This window comes from Sitophilus oryzae, unplaced genomic scaffold, assembly GCF_002938485.1.
Source record: "Sitophilus oryzae breed Bouriz unplaced genomic scaffold, Soryzae_2.0 scaffold_467_pilon_pilon, whole genome shotgun sequence".
Classification (NCBI taxonomy): domain Eukaryota; kingdom Metazoa; phylum Arthropoda; class Insecta; order Coleoptera; family Curculionidae; genus Sitophilus; species Sitophilus oryzae.
Window position 1 is genome coordinate 2,156,382 of NW_022147048.1, and position 19,820 is coordinate 2,176,201.

At 33.6% G+C, this 19,820-nt stretch overlaps 1 protein-coding gene across 3 annotated transcripts in view; it reads left to right on the forward strand.

Moving 5' to 3' along the window:
* The window catches only part of LOC115886122 (probable phospholipid-transporting ATPase VD), a 94,172-nt gene that overhangs the window by 70,404 nt on the left and 3,948 nt on the right, over window positions 1–19,820 (forward strand). For 2 of the 3 annotated variants that reach the window (XM_030905184.1, XM_030905186.1), the window contains 7 exons: window positions 1,197–1,442; window positions 3,034–3,360; window positions 7,564–7,715; window positions 7,777–7,900; window positions 9,119–9,381; window positions 13,976–14,163; window positions 17,791–17,931. In XM_030905184.1, the coding sequence (XP_030761044.1) occupies window positions 1,197–1,442; window positions 3,034–3,360; window positions 7,564–7,715; window positions 7,777–7,900; window positions 9,119–9,381; window positions 13,976–14,163; window positions 17,791–17,931 (1,441 nt within the window). The remainder of the gene's footprint in view (window positions 1–1,196; window positions 1,443–3,033; window positions 3,361–7,563; window positions 7,716–7,776; window positions 7,901–9,118; window positions 9,382–13,975; window positions 14,164–17,790; window positions 17,932–19,820) is intronic. The other variant, XM_030905185.1, reaches the window with a different exon arrangement.

A 19,820-nucleotide genomic window follows, 5' to 3' on the forward strand; every position in this document is an offset into this window, starting at 1 on the left:
TACAATCTACAAGTTAAGCGTTTATATACTCGCTCAGTGGGCACCGAATGGGCGTGGCAAAATCTAGCCAACCGAGTCCGAGCCCACTGAGCGTAACAGTTAGATTTCCGCCACTAGAGTAGTAGGAACAAAGAACTTGAAGGAATTGGACCGTTGTCTCTGTTCATACTATCTTTACATTACTTATCTACCATATCTTATCTAAAGAACATTTAGCTCAGATAAGATATGGTAGACCGGATAAATCTTGCGTTGCCGAACATATTGTTGATAAAGACCATTGTATAGGTCTTAATAATTTAAAATTAATTAAACAAGTCTCAAATTACAGGCAATTAGATGCCTATGAAAGCATCAGAATTAATAAATGTAAAGATAGTATGAACAGAGACAACGGTCCAATTCCTTGAAGTTTTTTGTTCCTACTACTCTAGTGGCGGAAATCTAACTGTTACGCTCAGTGGGCTCGGACTCGGTTGGCTAGATTTTGCCACGCCCACTGGGCGAGTATATAAACGCTCAACTTGTAGATTGTACTTTAGTTTATAATCATCTGCTGATGATGCTAACATGGTTAGCGAAACGCGCATCCAGTATAAAAGTGAAAGTGTTTTGGTGTATTGTGGTGATTTAGTGTTTTATTTTGTTATACGACGTTATCCGTTGCGTATCTGAATGACAAAATTTTACGACCTACATCGACAATGCTTTGAAATAGACTAAATCTAGCGAATTACTCATCGCTCGTCGTTTGCTACTTGGCATTCATCACCGAAAGAATATTATGTGCTCTGCGCACGCAACTTACTGCTTGATGTTACGAGCAAGCGGCGAGCGAAAAACCGTATTTTTAAATACAAGCGATATTTCGCTCGAGCGATCGCTCTATTATTGAAATCGCTTGAAACTCGAGTACTCGATTATTGAAATTAATCGGTTTTTCCCATCACTAGTAAAAATGACTTTTTGTGGCTCGCCTGTATATCAAACACACAGCCTAGCTGCAGAAAGTGTCATTTTTGCTCCTAATAAAACAATATACTATTTTTTAATTTTCAAACTTGAATAACTTGGATATTTTAGACTTATTTGAAAAATGTTAAAGAGAAAATGTTTATTTTATCGAGATCTACTAGCCCTGAATATATTTGCACTTATTTAAAACTCATCCTGTATATATTTTGTATTACTTTTAGGGATCGAGGACAGGCTTCAAGAGGGCGTTCCCGAAACTCTGTCCGCTCTAATCGCTGCCGGAATAGTTGTGTGGGTATTGACCGGGGACAAACCGGAAACCGCCATCAATATAGCTTATTCCGCCAAATTATTTTCGCCCCAAATGGAACTACTGAAGATAATGGCTCGTTCCAAGGAGAGCGCCGAAAGTACCATAAATTGTTATCTGGCAGATATCGAACGACACGTGGCCCAATCAGATAATTGTATGTTCAATTTTCTCTCTAAAGGCCTCCATGCACTTTGGTTATTTTGCCGTACAGTTAAAACCGCGAGAGTAGAAAGAACTGGCAATCAACCTCCACCACACAAGAACGGTAAACTAATAGCATTGCTCATCCTCATAAGACGTACGTTCGCCTCTTCCCGCGCTTCAGCTGACAGTTGTGACGTCATTGTAGTCCTTGTCATGATAGTGTGTATTTTTAGTTGCCTATGGGTTAATTATTTTGTCAATTTTAAATGTGAAAAAGGTGTCTTTAAATTTTTTATAGCTATAGAGTGTATAAATACGTTCATTTTGTGTTGTGGATTGTGACAAAGTGCTTACTAAGTGCCTACGATATTGTTTATTAATTATTTTAAAGCAAAATATGGAAGTACTCTAAAAAGAATGCTTGCGAAAGGTGATGTTGGGAATTGCTGTTCTTAAAAATGCATTATCCGAGTATTTAATACGATTTATACAGTTAATTTTCTATACTGCATACATATATAAGGTGTTTAAATAAATAAACTAAATAATGAACGTTTTGCATCCGGCAACCAATATTGCACGTGTGTGTATTATTGGTTGCCAGATAAGGACTAATAACCATGACAAGGACTACAATGACGTCACAAAGCGAGAAGTTTTCGCATGCACCTGGCGGACACTTTTGGCTGAATGAGCAGTCCTATTAGGTTAACTGTTCTTGCATTCCGCCTAAACAATATCTATCGGTTTATGTCGATACTCTATCGGATAGGAACGAGAAAATATCTGGTAACGACAGATATTCAACGCACGGGCAAAACTGGACATACACTCACGTTTTTAAAACGGTGTAAAATAACCGAAATGTATGGGGGCCTTAAATCTCACTCTGGACAAAAGAAACGTTTTTCTATATATTTAAATTAAATTAGTTCGCTTGTACCCTTATTTTTTTATGATCTCTAGGATCTCCTAACTATAAATTTGGTAACATCTCGTGTATTATAGTGGGGCCCGGTGGCGTAGAGGTACAGCTCTCGTCTACCAATAAAAATTATTTTTAATAAAAATAAAAATAGTTTGGTCGACTCAACCTTAAATGAGTACTCGGGATTCACAATCCTGAGGTAATAATAGGCAGCTGAAGCGTAGTGCTAGCCACATTACCTTCCGAACAGTATACCGAACGGCTTTAGCATAGCAAGCTGTACCTTGCTACTCCCAAGGCGTTAAACGCTATTATACGGGAGCTATTATTATTAAATTATTTTAAATTATTAGATTATTATAATTATTAAATATGCACCATACGTAAATCTGACCGTTTTCTGACCTATATTCTTCATTTATGTCTATTTTTTACACAATAAGTCTGTCAATTCTATAGCCAAAATATCGCAATTTCGAATCAAATAACAGAAGCTTTTTGATATGAAATGTGTAAACTCGGAATCTGCTTTCAAATCTGTCTTATTCCTGTGACTTGATCAACTCACTTGACTTATCAGTTGATGAATTTCGATTAGGGTAGTTAACTAACTATGTTTCTATTGATGAACCCTTAAAAATACCCTTATTATATTAACATTAGTGATTTGCAGCTACCCAAGGGTACGATATCGACATTGTGCCTTCTTCGAGTACCTCGAGTCGATCTCCGTATGTTCGATCGTCGACCAATCACAAAGGACGAGCTCTAGTCGTCGACGGCAAGACCCTGACGTACATTTTGGACAAGAGATCGAATCTGACCAAGTCCTTTCTCAAATTGACCACGTTCTGCAATTCGGTGTTGTGCTGTAGGGCCACTCCGCTCCAGAAAGCCTACATCGTAAAGGTAGTCAAGGAAGAGCTGAAGAAACGAACTTTGGCGATAGGCGACGGAGCCAATGACGTTTCGATGATACAGACTGCCGACGTAGGAATAGGTATGTATAGCAAAAGCAATAGAGTGATCGCTATCAAAAAAAGAACCGGGAGCATTATCAATATTTTGTGAATGAACGCGTCCTCGGCGTTAGACAGTACCGCGCGAAATAATTCGAAATATTATGTTATAGGATTAGAATAAATAAATGTTTGAAATGTTTAACCTTTTACTTTGACTTTTAATAAGTGTCAAATAAAACTCGCAATTATGTCACCGATTTTTGACTTCAGTTTTAGACACAATACATATATAGTCTGTAAAACGAATAACTTTGAATTTGACAGTTCCCGCGGGCTTTTCTAGTGTTAATTTTATTAGGTTAGCAACTTGCGGCCATGCTGACGCAATGCCGTCTCTAATAGAACAGCCTCGGAGCGAGATTTATGACGTCACGCTAGTTAGATACTACGGATTAATAAATATGTTGTAGAATACATGGAAAACATAATTATTCCTCGTATTTGTGGTTTGTATTTTAAAAATGATATAGTTTACATGAAATATACATAATATACAGTTAATAAATACAATATATATATATATACATATCTATTTATAGTAATAAATACTTTGGCAGATAAACTATGAACCATACAAATGCAGCAAATGTTTTACAATATGGCTGAAATCGTACTCCATAGTCAATGTAGATAGTTTTGTGTTAAGAATAATAATTTAAAAAAATATATGGTCATCTTTTGACAAGTTTATATTAGTTTATTAATTGCAGTAAACATTATAATATATAAATAAATTTTGTGAATGCCAATAATAATACATCACTATTAGTAGATATTGAATGTTTTTTGTTAAATTAGATCGATTTTCAAACCCCAAAATTTAAAATATATATATTTTACATTTTACCCATTATCTTATGTACCACCTATTCATTATTTGTATATTGTAAAACATTTGCTGCATTTGTATGGTTCATAGTTTTATTTGCCAAAGTATTTATTACTATAAATAGGTATATATTATATTTTATTTATTAACTGTATATTATGTATATTTCATGTAAACTATATCATTTTTAAAATACAAACCAAAAATACGAGGAATAATTATGTTTTCCATGTATTCTACAACATATATATTAATCCGTAGTATCTAACTAGCGTGACGTCATAAATCTCGCTCTGTGGCTGTTCTATTAGAGACGGCATTGGTCTAATATTTAGAAATGTCAAAAGCTGATGACATTTTACTTTTGTCAATTATGACATTTCGTGTTGATTTTTGCAAGAAGAGGAAGAACTGTCACTTGTTTTATTATTTTCCTTTTCTATTTCACGAAAGTAAAAAGAGTTACCTATCTGATTCGTTCAGGCACTCATTTTAAAGAATATCAGTAACTTTTTGGATAGAGGGATTTTATATTTGTCATGTTGGTAAAAAATAACGGTCAAAATTCAAAGTTATTCATTTTATAGACTATACAATTATTTTCTTTATATCTACATTATTATAGCACATTATGTACATTCAGTCTACTAAAAATAAAAATGAAAAATGATTATTACCCAGTCAAATTCTAATTAAATGAAGTTATTAGGAAGTTTTCTGAATGAAAGCTGAAAAATGTAAAGTTCTTATTGGTTAATATTAGCCTTTATTTTTTGTGAGATTCTACTCATAGTCTCTAAACTGATATGTTGAAAAATAATGTTACTTCGTCTAGGAGATGAGAGGCCTTTTCGTTCGTTGAGAAGATCCTAGTCTTAGTCAGGTGCTAGGGGGATCCCCTCTGACACTTTGGCTGGGTCTAAGGAGGACTGTCTTGTTCTTGGCTGTAGTGTCGTGACCAGGGAATTACACCAAAACGTATAACGGTGCCGGATGTGACTATCAGTCCGTCATACCAGGCACCCTCTACTGTCGGTAGTCATTTGTCACGGGCAGAGGGTGTAAGAGGGTGTCTTTTTCAAATAATAATCCGACCTCTGCCAGAAATACTGCGACGTGTGAGGCCTATTGTGTTTGAAGGAGGGGGGGGGGGGTTATAGATCCGGGGCGAAACCGGTATCAGGTCGAAGGAGAAACCAAGTTAAAGAGGTGGAGAAAATGGAGACAGATCCTCCAGCCTCTACCTCAAGTGTACCTCAGCCGGAGACAAGCTCCTCGACTGGAAGGATGCACGTATACCCTCATAGTAGGTTGATGTCCACTCTTCGGAGGATGTATAGCTGTTGTTAGAGGAGGATGGGAAATACCCTGTTCCCCCTACAACAACAAGATCCTCATGTATGATTAGTTATAGACTGTAAAGAGACTGATGAGTTATAAACTCAAGAAAGGAGGACACATTTTCCTGATGAATAAAGAGAACCAATTGCTTTTTCTATAGAACTATCTTTGTTGGTTGTTTACAAATTGTATAAGTCTATTTCAAGAAATTTAAGTAAAAGCATTTGCTTAACTTTGATTCACAAGACCCAATAGATCTTTAAGGTCGCGGTGATTAACCCTCCTCCCACTCATTCTACATTCCACAACGCTTATAATAGTATGTGCATGTACATATTCTGTCAAGATTACAAAGTACCACAGAGTAACATTTTTTGTATATTTTACATACAGTATTGGCCAAAAGTGGATGAACCAATACCAATAATTGCGAAGAAAATCAGATTTGAGGTGTTAAATATCAAAATTATTTTATGTACCTTTGTATGTTAAAAGTTTAATACATTCTCACCAAAATACTACAAACAAATATAAATTCTTCTGTTAGTCTTATCATTTATAGATAAGAATTGGCAAATATTGCTTTTTTGTCTTGGACAAAAGTAGATGAACCAAATATTTTTAAAAATCGTTAGTTTCATTTGTTCTGCTTTTATGAACAATTGCGATTTAAAACATTTGAGCTCTTTTGATATATCATGCCACGTGGAATTAACTTGTCTGCAGATCTTAAGTTGCGAGTAGTGAATGCTTTTAAGGATGGTTTGAAGCAATCGGAAATCGCTAAGCAATTACGCCTTGGAAAATCAGCGGTACATTATATTTTAAAGAGATATAATGAGAGAGGAGATGTCTCTATAAAAGAAAACCAGGATGACCTAAAAAAGTTGGTCCCAATATGATAAAAGCCATAAAACGAATTTCTTCACAAGATCCATTTTTGCCGTCAACGAAGATAAAAGCAAAACTTGAAGAAATGGGCTATCCACCAGTGAGTACAAGGACGATCCGACGTAAATTAGTTAACGAGAAGTTGTTTTCCGAAGACCCGCCAAGAAACCACTGCTATCAAAAAAAAATTTGAAGGCCCGATTAGCATTTGCCAAGGAATATCAAAACTGGACTGTGGCACAATGGAAAAAGTTTGTTTTAGTGATGAATCAAAGTTTAATTTGGTGTCATCAGATGGAATTCAACATGTAAGAAGACCTCCCAACACACGATTGCTACCAAAGTACACGCGACCCACTGTAAAACATGGTGGGGGCTCAATCATGGTATGGGGGTGTTTTTCTGGGTATGGGATGGGGCCTCTCCATAAAATTGAGGGCATAATGGATCGGTTTGGCTACAGAGACATTTTACAAAACCTTTTAGTGCCTTATTTGGAGGAAAAAATGCCAGTTGTACACTACTTCCAACATGATAACGACCCGAAACATGCCTCACAATTGGTTAAAAGGTTTTTGGAAGATGAAATGGTGACTGTTCCCAAATGGCCATCGCAATCCCCAGACCTGAATCCAATAGAAAATTTATGGGAAATTAGGACCAAATTCTACAAAAATAAGCAAGAATTATTTGCAGCTTTGGAAGAGTCTTGGAAAAATATCGATTTTTCTATAATTGAAAATCTTCTGGGATCCATGCCTAAGCGATGTCTGAAAGTAATTAAGAATAAGGGTTATTACACTAAGTACTAGTAAATTATAAGTTAATTTTTCAGTTTTTCTTAAAATAAGATTTTTTTTATTAAATATATATTTTGTTCATCTACTTTTGTCCAATAGTTTTTTCAATTTAAATTTTTTGCTACCTTATTAAAGCACATTTTAAAAAAACAATGCTATTTATTTTTATAGCACTGACACTAGACTTCAAGTAAATATAGCTCAAATTTTAATTTTAAACATATTAGGAAAAACCCATTATTTTAACAAAGTTCATCCACTTATGGCCAATACTGTATACATTTATTTGTAAAACATTGTACATTTGTATTTACATTTAGGTATATCGGGACAAGAAGGTATGCAAGCTGTCATGGCTGCCGATTTTGCCCTGTCCCGCTTTAAGTATCTAGAAAGGTTTTTACTGGTGCACGGTCATTGGAGCTACGATCGATTAGCCAGAATGATTCTATACTTTTTTTACAAAAACGCCGTAAGTATTTTTTTAATCTTCGTTAAGGAACAAGAATGTTCACGTGTAATACTGATTTCAGACTTTCGTGTTCATGATTTTCTGGTACCAATTTTACTGTGGCTTCTCCGGATCGGTTATGATCGACCAAATGTATCTCATGCTGTATAATTTACTTTTCACGTCGCTGCCCCCTATCGCAATTGGTGAGTATTAATGTACATTAAGGCCCCCATACAAGTTGTGTTAATCAAAATAAATTCTTTTAGTTTTAATACTTTGGTTATTTTGCACTGTTTTAACCGAACGGTAGGACTGTTCAGTTAAAAACGTCAGTGTGTGTCAGTAATTCTGCCTTCGCCAGATACCTTATGATAAAAATCGTCGTCAAAGACGGCCTGTGAAAGACAATCGATCATAATTTTGGTGAGATCAATCTCTCTCTAGATGTTATTTGCTAAAAATTAACACTAATTATATAAAGATTAAACCACGATAGAACGTTTTCAGATACAAATCTATTTCCGAAAAAATACATTTTCTCGAATTTTAAACTACACAATTTAAAAATCATTTTTACTCAATATAAAAATAAATTACAACCTAAGACTAACTGGGAATAGAATAGAACCCGATGGAGAGCTTTCACTGAAGTCCTTTGCTCCACGTAGGAGATATAGGATCTTATATAAAAAAGGCCAACTGGCAGTAAGAGCCATTAAAAGATGAAGAAAACTACAGGCCAAGTAAATGATGTCTAAGGCTTGGCCTCGCCAAAATTATTACCGATTCGTACCCCAACCGTCTTTGACGCCGTTTTTTTTTCGGTCGTATGGTATAAGCCAAGTGTAATCGTCAAATACCTAAATCTCGAACTAATTTCAACGATAAGAAGTCATTGAACAACCTATTATAATTTTGAACTTGTTTCTCTCAACCCAGTAGGTACAACCTAGCCTTAAGGTGGAGATTGGCTTGAACCGAGCGTTGTAATGTAACGTGTTACAATTTGAGCATTCGCTAGTGAAAACCGGGAAATAATTTGCGACACGAGCGGCTCATGAATAGCGAATCTCTTTCATTGTTACATTACATGTCAGTATAGGTTTTCGATTTCTATCGAAACGCTCGTCGCGAGCAGCGAACAAGCATTACATTACAGTGCCTGGCTCAAGTCAATCTTCGCTTTTACAGATAATCCATTAAAAAAGATTTGTTTCTCCGATTATTCGCGAACGTTCCTTTCTCACGAATGGGAACCTTCTCTCATACCCAGGAATAGAAATATACTAAATCCGGTTAATACAGGGTATTGTTAATTCTAGAACCCTCTTGACTTTGTTTCCATAATACTGTGTTAATATACCGATAAATATAAGATTCTTTACAGCCGTAAAACATCAAATTCGAACTTTTTTTTCTAGGTGTTTACGATCAGGTCGCTCCAGATAAACTTCTGCTAGAAAACCCGTACTTGTACAAACGAAGCCGCCTAGGCAAATCCTACAAATGGTACTCGTTCTGGCTCACCATGGCCGATTCGATATACCAAAGCGTGTGCGTATTTTGGATTTGCAAAGTGGCGTACGACGATACGGATGCGGACATGTTCGAATTCGGCACAGTGACTACCACCGCTTGCATGTTCGTCATGTTGTGTCACGTGGCGATCGAAATCAGATCGTGGGTACGTAAGTCTATTACTTGATTCTCTGAGTGTATTCTAGACAGAGATTCACAGGGTGGGTCTTAAATAAGTGCAAATATTTTTTGGAATTGTATATTTTTACCCAGGAACACGCCTATGACTTTTTTTTGCAAAAAAACATGTTGAAAATTGTTCATTTTCTTTTAAATTTTCCTGTATATTTTAGTGAACTTTTGAGAACTGCCTTTCACCGCATATTTTCTCACTGTAGGTATAATTTCTTAATCTCTGATATTGCCATGGTTATGAAACTAAAAGGGATGCAAATACAGAACAAATCCGGTGGTTCTCATTTTTTTAAATAAATCTATTTGAATTGAATAACTCGGTTATTTTGGACTTATTTGAAAATATTTGCAGTTATTTAAGATCCAACCGTATAGAGGTGGGGAGAATGAGCTTTAACAAGTGCGCATCCAAAAGTTTTTTTTATATCATAGCGAACGCGATGTTTGCGCTTAGATCTACAGGAGAGATCAATAAGTAATAGTAACAGCTAATAATTTTTAATTTGTTTGAGATTAATTTCGTCTTTTGTCCTATTGTTATGTCGTTATTTCTATTTTTTTCGAGATTAGTTTGGCATGTGCTAAGCGCAGCAGGCACACACACCGCCCGGTCAGGACAGCCTCGGGATTTCGGCGAGATCCCGTCCAGCGTCACTGTTGCAGGGTGCCGTCCGGACGACACACCTAGAGAAAAGCGGGCGCGACAGAACCAGCCTCGGGAGTTGGGCGAGATCCTCTTCAAGCACCATAAATATTCGCGACCCGTGCGTTTACTGTACTACCCTGGCTGTCCCTTAAGAAAACAATTAATCCTCATTAACCCTCAACTAGCTTTTCCCGAGAGGTACGTTTTACCGGAGCAGATGTCAGACAGAACTCCGAAGAGCCACGATTCCTAGCGACCTGCCCTAGCACCACGTAGTCCCTCTTTTGCCTGGTCGGCAACCCTGGTAATTTTAATGTCAATAAAGGAAACTAAGGACTCTCGTCTCCGCAACCGAAGGATACGTCATACTTGAGCAGATGTCAGACAGAACTCTCTCTCTCTCTCTCTCTCTCGCCGAAGAGCCACGATTCCTGGCGACCTGCCCTAACACTGTTTATTCCCTCTTTCGCCTGGTCGGCAATTGTTGCTCTCCCGCGCTTTTAATATCCTAACAATCCCGGCGACTAACTCCCTTATCCCTATAACACGCCCAGGTAGTAGAGTAAACGTTAATAACAATAAAAAAAATACGACCTACCCTCGATAACTTCGGCGGTTGGTGCTTACCTTGCACAGTACGGCGGCTGGCAGCTGGTCACTTGGCGGGGCACTCCGGACTCGACTTCACTGTTTCGCGTGCGACCACAAACTGTCGTTTTGAAGTTTGAACTGCTGCAGCCAAGGTACTCGACTGGCGCGCCCCTCCACTCAGCCTGCACTAACAGAGTAGGGCGAGCGGCGCAAATGGTTCGTTTTCTCGCATTAAACTATAGCTTTGTTCGGGTTCTTGTTATTACTGATTCTGAACCATTCTAGAACTGTGATGCGTATGCGCAGAAGGAAATATGAAGACATTATTTCATTTGCGCATGCGCTGCAGAGTTCTAGGACGCACTGTGGTTCAAATTAGACTCGTAGCGCGAATTAAGTCGCTATGTTGAGATTTGTTGTTTGTCCAAAATTTATTATTATTAAAAAGATAAATACTTATCGGATATACCCTCATCGAAAACAAAATGGAAAACACTGATAAGACTAGTTTTTGCACCCACGAAATGGAACCTACTCGTCCTTTGCATTTTGCGATTTTTATCGGTCAAAAGTTTTGTATTTGTTCAAACCGGTTTCAACGTTCGATAGCGGTGCAATAAGTTATATTGTGATAAATCATTTATAAGTAAAATATTTGTGATTATGGCTGATGATGAAGGTGGGTTCAATCCTCAGGTGGTAATTAGTTTTTATTAAGCCCTAATTTTCCTATAATATTTTTATATATAAAGACTGGAAAAAAAAGGCACGCTGTGGCACCTCATGGTACCTTTTTCGTTAGATACCCCAGTAGGTTAGCTTTAAAATAAAATATGTTTCATTATATCCTGGCGTATCCGCAATGGTTTTTTTTGTTGTTTTAGAACATAAGTCTATATCTAATATGGAAATTTACGAGCACTGGTTGAAATTCAAGCATCTGCATGGGAAGAAAATCATGCTGCGATAATATTGAAAACGCCTTAAAATAAATAGCAACCGAAAAACTTATGAAAAGGTAATAAAAATTTTTTGAAAACTTGGAAAAGCGGTGGAAGGCTAGCCAGTGCACCAAAAACAAATTTTACTATGGCTTAATACGAATAGTTACATATTATTACTATCTGGATTGAGATTTTTTTTTATAAAAAACAAATTATAGATTTTCAACTACTGACAAATAAGGTTTTGGTAGGACATTACTCAATTTTGTGTTTCATTGCGAGCAATATTATTTTTATACCTAATACGGATTATTATATAGTCTGTGAAACGAATAACTTTGAATTTGACAGTTCCCGCGGGCAACTTGCTGCCATGCTGACGCAATACCGTCGCTAATAGAACAGCCTCGGAGCGAGGTTTATGACGTCACGCTAGTTAGATACTACGGATTAATAAATATGTTGTAGAATACATGGAAAACATAATTATTCCTCGTATTTTTGGTCTGTATTTTAAAAATGATATAGTTTACATGAAATATTATACATAATATACAGTATGTTAAATACAATATAATATATACCTATTTATTCTAATAAATACTTTGGCAAATAAAACTATGATCCATGCAAATGCAGCAAATGTTTTACAATATACAGATAATGAATAGGTACATAAGATAATGGGTAAAATGTAAAATATATTTTAAATTTTGAGGTTTTAAAATCGATCTAATTTAACAAAAAACATTCAATATCTACTAATAGTGATGTATTATTATTTACATTCACAAAATTTAGATTTTCAAACCTCAAAATTTAAAATATATTTTTCATTATTTGTAGATTCGAAAACATTTGCTGCATTTGTATGGTTCATAGTTTATTTGCCAAAGTATTTATTACTATAAATACGTATATATATTGTATTTATTAACTGTATATTATGTATATTTCATGTAAACTATATCATTTTTAAAATACAAACCAGAAATACTAGGAATAATTATGTTTTCCATGTATACTACAACATATTTATTAATCCGTAGTACCTAACTAGCGTGACGTCATAAATCTCGCTCCGAGGCTGTTCTATTAGAGACGGCATTGGTCTGATATTTAGAAATGTCAAAAGCTGATGACTTTTTACTTTTGACAATTATGACATTTTGTGTTGATTTTTGCAAGAATAGGAAGAACTGTCACTTGTTTTATTATTTTCCTTTTCTATTTCACGAAAGTAAAAAGAGTTACCTATCTGATTCGTTCAGGCACTCAATTTAAACAATATCAGTAACTTTTTTGACAGAGGGATTTTATATTTGCCATGTTGGGAAAAAATAACGGTCAAAATTCAAAGTTATTCATTTTATAGACTATATAAGCGATTTCAGTAGTATAACCTCGAGTATAACAAAACTTTACAAGAAAGGCCTTTCAATTGGCATTATTAATAATGAAAGTCTGTAATATTTCTCGTAAATTTTTATTCTTTGGAAATTTTCTTGAATTTTTAAGGGTTATTTCCACCCCCGCTCTTTCAATTTGACAAATATGAATATAAATGACGAATCTTCAATATACTTATCTAAAACAAGTCCTATAAGTAATGACGTAAGCCAATTGATTGTTTAAAGGCTTTATTCGCGCTACAGACAGCATCTGAAACACAGTGGGACGGTTCAGAATCGGTAATAACAAGAACCCGAGAAAAGCTTATAGCGACCAAAACCGATCAAAACTCTCTTACAATATGGCAATTAAATATTTAATTTAACAATCGGATTATTACAAAAGAAAATGAAGTCTCTTTATTCTAGTATAATATTAATTAACACAATATACAGGGTCTCCCAGGAATGAGTGATTTGATTGATGAATTTTTATGAACTTCATTACAACAGGATAACAAATTACATTTAGCAATTTAAAATTATAGGTTGACAACTTAAGGTATATAAAGTAATTTAAAAATAGATACGGTTTTACTTATATTACTTAAAGTTGGCTTGTTCAAAATTGTTGAAATTTGGCATGTGTATTCAGCATACGCAGACCTTTAAAAAACCTGTTTACGAATTAGCTGTAAAATTAATAGGGGAGCTAATAATTGGACAGTTCAAAAATGGCATGGGATTTCCCGTTTCCAATGACGATGCACCCGGTATACTATAGTAGTCTAATTAATATTACACGATATTTTTAATATTCACTAAAGATGACAATCAAAAAACTCACAATCACCCCCCCCCCCCCATAGATACCTAATCGCGAACATGGCGGCCACCACAGTTAGAATTTCTGCACAGGTTCATGCTCATTATCTTTACCTCTGTATCTCTGATTCTAGAGACTATGTACTATTTTTTTGAGAATTTTTACAGACGCTTATTCATGTTGCATCGATTGTTCTCTCGATCGGTGCGTTCTATCTGTACTCGCTACTGTACAATACGTACTGCGTGAACTGCTTCGGATTGCCTAGTACTTACTGGACTATACAGATTGCGATGCAAAGGTCTGCATACTATCTCGTCACGCTGTTGTCCTGTGTAGTAGCGTTGCTTCCAAGGTAACTATCATACGATCGACAAAAAACTGGGTGAAAGACGGCTGGGAATGACCACATATGATAATTTTGGCCAGTGGGCCTTGAGAAGGTTGTAATTTATTTTTATACCGACTAAAAATGAGTTTTAAATGGCCTCACTAAAATTATCATCTATTGTCATTCCTCAGCCTTTGACGCCATTTTTTTTTCAATCAGACTGTATTTCTAACAATGGTGTAAATGAATAAGTGCGCAAAAAAAATCAGGAAATTGTTGCTTTTATAATTTGCCTCATTTAAAAAAAAGGTTAAGATGTATATTCTGATTTTGGTTCACCCTGTTTAAGATAATAACTTAACCAGGTAACGTCAAACCAAAAATTTAATATAAAAAAAATATTGTATTTTTCAAAAAGATATTACCTTCTGATTTTTTTTTCACATTTTTTTCATATAAGCCCTGTATATTAATAAAATATATTAAGTATAGTCTGTCCAACGAGAATATCCATGACAATAACGGTTGTGTCTGTCATTTTAATTCACAGGAAAATTATATTTTCTGTTATACTTTGGGTATCGTGTATGGAAATCTCTGGCTTGTTAGATAGACTAAATACCGGGTGCGTCTCAAAAGTGGCTCACCCCTATAACTTATTTTTTTGGTTAAAAAACGAGATTTGGTATGTTAGTATAACATAAATTAGGATTGATTGACATATTTAATTGCTTTCGGTCACTTCCGGTTTCACCGGAAATGACTACAACTTTTGATTTTTCAATGGCACCCCCGGGATTTTTTTACTTTATTCGATAGAAAATGTCACTCTGAATAGAATGACATATTATATGTCAACTTCTGACATTTTCGCATATGGTTTATTTGAAATTATAACTTGCGGTTCGTGGTGAAATACCAAGTATGTGGTATTAAATTATTCGTAAAAAAATGCTTTTTCTAAATATGCTAATAAGCTACCCTCGTTCCATCTGAAAAAATTGAGATATGATTAAAAATACGATTTGAGCATTTTCTAACTGGTCAGGACAAGGCAGTAAAATCATTAAACCATCAAATCTACCTTGATGAAGAATTAGTATTTTTAACATAGCCATGTTTTAACAGCACTCTAGATTGAATTTTAAAATATTTTTATTATTAAGCGAGAGAGAATGTCAATCAAAAGTTGACATATGATATGACATTCTATTCAGAATGTCATTTTCTATCGAACAAAGTAAAAAAATACCGAGGGTGCCATTTAAAAATCAAAAGTTGTAGTCATTTCCGGTGAAACAGGAAGCGACCAAAAACAATTGAATACACCAATCAATCCTAATTTATGTCATATAGTAACATACCAAATCTCGTTTTTTTTTATCTGAAAAAGTTATAGGGATATTTCACTTTTGAGCCGCACCCGGTATTACTTGTTAGATGTTTTATTATATTTTGGGGATACTGACCAATTGTATAGCGATCAAATCAGTGATTGTTTGGTTGGCAATAAATTCAAGAAGTTCGAATATTTGTCCGTTAAGCTAATCAAAACGAGATGATAAATAAATGGATTTAATCTGAAGATATTCAAATTTACTTATTGATTAAGTGAAAGAAAATTTGATAATAAAACACATATTAAGGTATCAAAAGCTAGTTTTATTCCAAAAATTGTTTATTAGAAGGCATCCAATATGTAATAAAATTCATTTAATATTAGTCTAGTCTATAAAATGAATAACTTTGAATTTTGACCGTTATTTTTTACCAACATGGCAAATATAAAATCCCTCTATCAAAAAAGTTACTGATATTCTTTAAATTGAGTGCCTGAACGAATCAGATAGGTAACTCTTTTTTACTTTCGTGAAATAGAAAAGGAAAATAATAAAACAAGTGACAGTTCTTCCTTTCCTTGCAAATATCAACACAAAATGTAATAATTGTCAAAAGTAAAATGTCATCAGCTTTTGACATTTCTAAATATCAAACCAATGCCGTCTCTAATAGAACAGCCTCAGAGCGAGATTTGTGACGTCACGCTAGTTAGATACTTACGGATTAATAAATATGTTGTAGAACACGTGGAAAACATAATTATTCCTCGTATTTTTGGTTTATATTTTAAAAATGATATAGTTTACATGAAATATACATAATATACAGTTAATAAATACAATACATATATACCTATTTATAGCAATAAATACTTTGGCAAATAAACTATGAACCATACAAATGCAGCAAATGATTTACAATATACATATAATGAACAGGTACATAAGATAATAGGTAAAATGTAAAATATATTATAAATTTTGGGGTTTAAAAATCGATCTAATTTAACAAAAAACATTCAATATCTACTAATAGTGATGTATTATTATTTGCATTCACAAAATTTATATGTATATTTTGCAAGTATCAATGTTCGAAAAATTATATTTGCAAATAATACAATATCATAAAAAAGGCGTCAGCGATGGCTATGAAATAAAGATCGCTGTCATTTTATATGTAAAATTATTCTAAATTTTTTTATTTTTTTGGGATTTAGGTTCGGGAAAAACGCTGATTAAGTTTTCATTTGGATTTTTATTATTTTTTTTGGTTTAAAAAAAACGTTTTGGCTAACATTATAGCCTTTATCAGTGTTGTGTCATATGAAAAAAATAGTGTCGAATATAATCCAAAAAATTACATATAAAATCACAACCTAACCTAACACCACATAATGTTTACTGCAATTAATAGATTAATATAAACTTGTCAAAAGATGACCACATATTTTTTAAAATTATTATTCTTAACACTAAAACTATCTACATTGTAACCAAAAATACGAGGAATAATTATGTTTTCCATGTATTCGAAAACATATTTATTAATCCGTAGTATCTAACTAGCGTGACGTCATAAATCTCGCTCCGAGGCTGTTCTATTAGAGACGGCATTGCGTCAGCGTGGCCGTAAGTTGCTAACCTAATAAAATTAACACTAGAAAATCCCGCGGGAACTGTCAAGTTCAAAGTTATTCGTTTCACAGACTATAACAAGGATTTCTACATATTTTTATAAATTTAAAAGACAATAATATACCTTTATATGGGCTTATCATATTGTTCAATCTGCGTTTTTCACTTTCTGATTAACGTCATTTTGAAATCGTCTAACTAAAACTATTGGTTTGTGATATTAAATAAACAATTCAACGGTGCCCGAAATTGTATTTGTGTTGACTAAATGTTACTTCGCCGATTACATTCAATTTTTAACTTTATTTTGGATGCCAGAATGATGCCGTGATTATTTAAGTATTCATTTTCCCTGTTGAACACATAACTGTATTGAAAAAAAGTAATTTTTAATGTTCAAAAATATGTTGATTTTACGATTATTACAAAATATAATACAATACAATATCGATTATTACAAAATAACAAAGTCAAAACTTAGAAATTTTCAAGAAGATAAAGAAAAGCAAAAAAAAATGATTGTGAACTGACTTAATTTGCTAAAATTTTTCAATAGATAATTTGTTTTAGCATCAGTACCATTCACTTATCATTCAGTCCCTTAAAACAGTATTGCCAACTATTTCAAACATTGTTGGTCGATCCGTACCAATATATTTTTTCGATTTTTTAGAATTGTATACAGAGTGGCCCAAACCCTTTGGACGCCCAACGAAGTAACGAGAGAATTGATAGCGCATCGTAAGGCTCGCGGAAGAGGTGAGAAGTTTTTGGTATCGTGGTCGCGATCCACATCTACGTCATCTATTTACAGGTATTTGTAGGCGTGACGCTATAATTTTCCAATCGTATCTAGCCTTTCTCACGCCTACAATTTCATTCTTTCATATAAAAACACATATCAGCTATACGGGGTGTTTTAAAAAACATGTGCCATCTCTCGTTGGGAGATTCCTCACATAAAAATAGGATTTATTTTTCATAGCAATATAGGTCCGAATCTGATTTGTTTCGTAGCTACAAGGGGTTAGTCTTAATTTTTTTCGATTTATTATATATTTTTTTTTCTAAAAGCCTGTAGTGATTCGAATGAGATTTTGGGGGTGAAAGTTATTTAAATATTACATAACTTAATGCTAAAAAAGTGTCGACAGATTCGCCCTGAACTGTTTAATGTTGATTAAAAGTTGCCTCTTGATATTGTGTCGATTTCGATCTCCTTGATGAGATAAACGCAATTTTATTAATCTTAATAAAGTTATTAAAATAAAAAAAAATATTTTTAATGTAATTTATTTTCAAATTTTATAATACTGATGTTCAGTGATACCTACAGTAAATTCCAAAAAACAAATAATGCTATTTGTTTAAAAGTTTTAGCATCCTGAATCATTAAAACTATGCATTTCCGGATCAGTGTTTTTAAGAACTTTTCTTCATATTTTTGATGAGGAATGGCCCCCTAAATTTGGCCGTGCGTTTTTCAAACACTCTATATATTCTTTCTGCAAACAAAATTGCTTTCCTTCAATTTCACTTTTCGCTTTTATTCCTTATCAATATCTGACGCATTCTCTTAATTGATGATGCACTATACACATTGTTTTAGATAAGACAGTATAGTTAAATATTCGATTTTCGTTTGAGCTTTTTTATGAAGACGATAAATACCTATAAAAATATTTTTATGGGGTGGTATACAGGTATACAGGGTTGTTCACCACATACGACACGGAATATTGTAGCTAAACGATTAGATTTTTACAAATTGTAAGTTTTGGGTCCGTTGAAGGACTATTAGAGCTACAATTTAAAAATATTTTTACAAGATACAGAGTGTCCCAAATAAATAAAAAATATCAAAGTTGTATTTTTTTAAATGGAACACCCTGTATATTATTGCATTTTTAGTTTCTACGATTAAAATAAAGGTAAATTTGATTAAGGTTTATTACACTTAAACCTTACCGTTTTTGAAATATTTTCAATTTTACGAAATTGCAGTATAAATTTTAAGGCTTCATTTCTCCCAGGGTATCGAAGTTTTTAATACTAAATATTTACTGAAGTTTATTTATTGATCAGTTATTGTGTTGCAATAATAAAAATTTTACTATCTTATACAGAGTGTCTAAATATTTATTTTAAATAATTATTAGTTTTTAACGGCAGTAACTTGTTTAATTTAAATGGAACAACCTGTATATTTTTTGAGAATCAGATGCACAATTTAATTGTCTATCAAATTTTATTATACCATTTCAAGTTTCAGTAGAAAATGAATTTTCTTGTAATTTAGAACTTATTTATCAATATACCCATGGAATACTGACATTTTAGATTATTTTTAAAGATGTACCAAATTTTTAAAGAGTACAGATACTAATATTGTCGATATAGTTCGTTTATTTTATTAAAAAATAAAAAAACTGTTTAAATATTTGTTAAAGAGGACCAATTAATATGATTCCAATATTCAAATTACATTAATTGATTATTTGCGTTGATTAATAATAATTGCTCCAAATACTAAAAAACTGAATTATGTATGTGTATTAGACAGTGTGGTAAAAAAACTAACACCTTAAAAATGATATTTCATTTTTTGACAAATGCTTATTAATAACAACAGAGACGTTCATTGTCATAACTTATTATTATATTGATTTCTGATTCAAATCCACATTTATTTAGAATCATTTA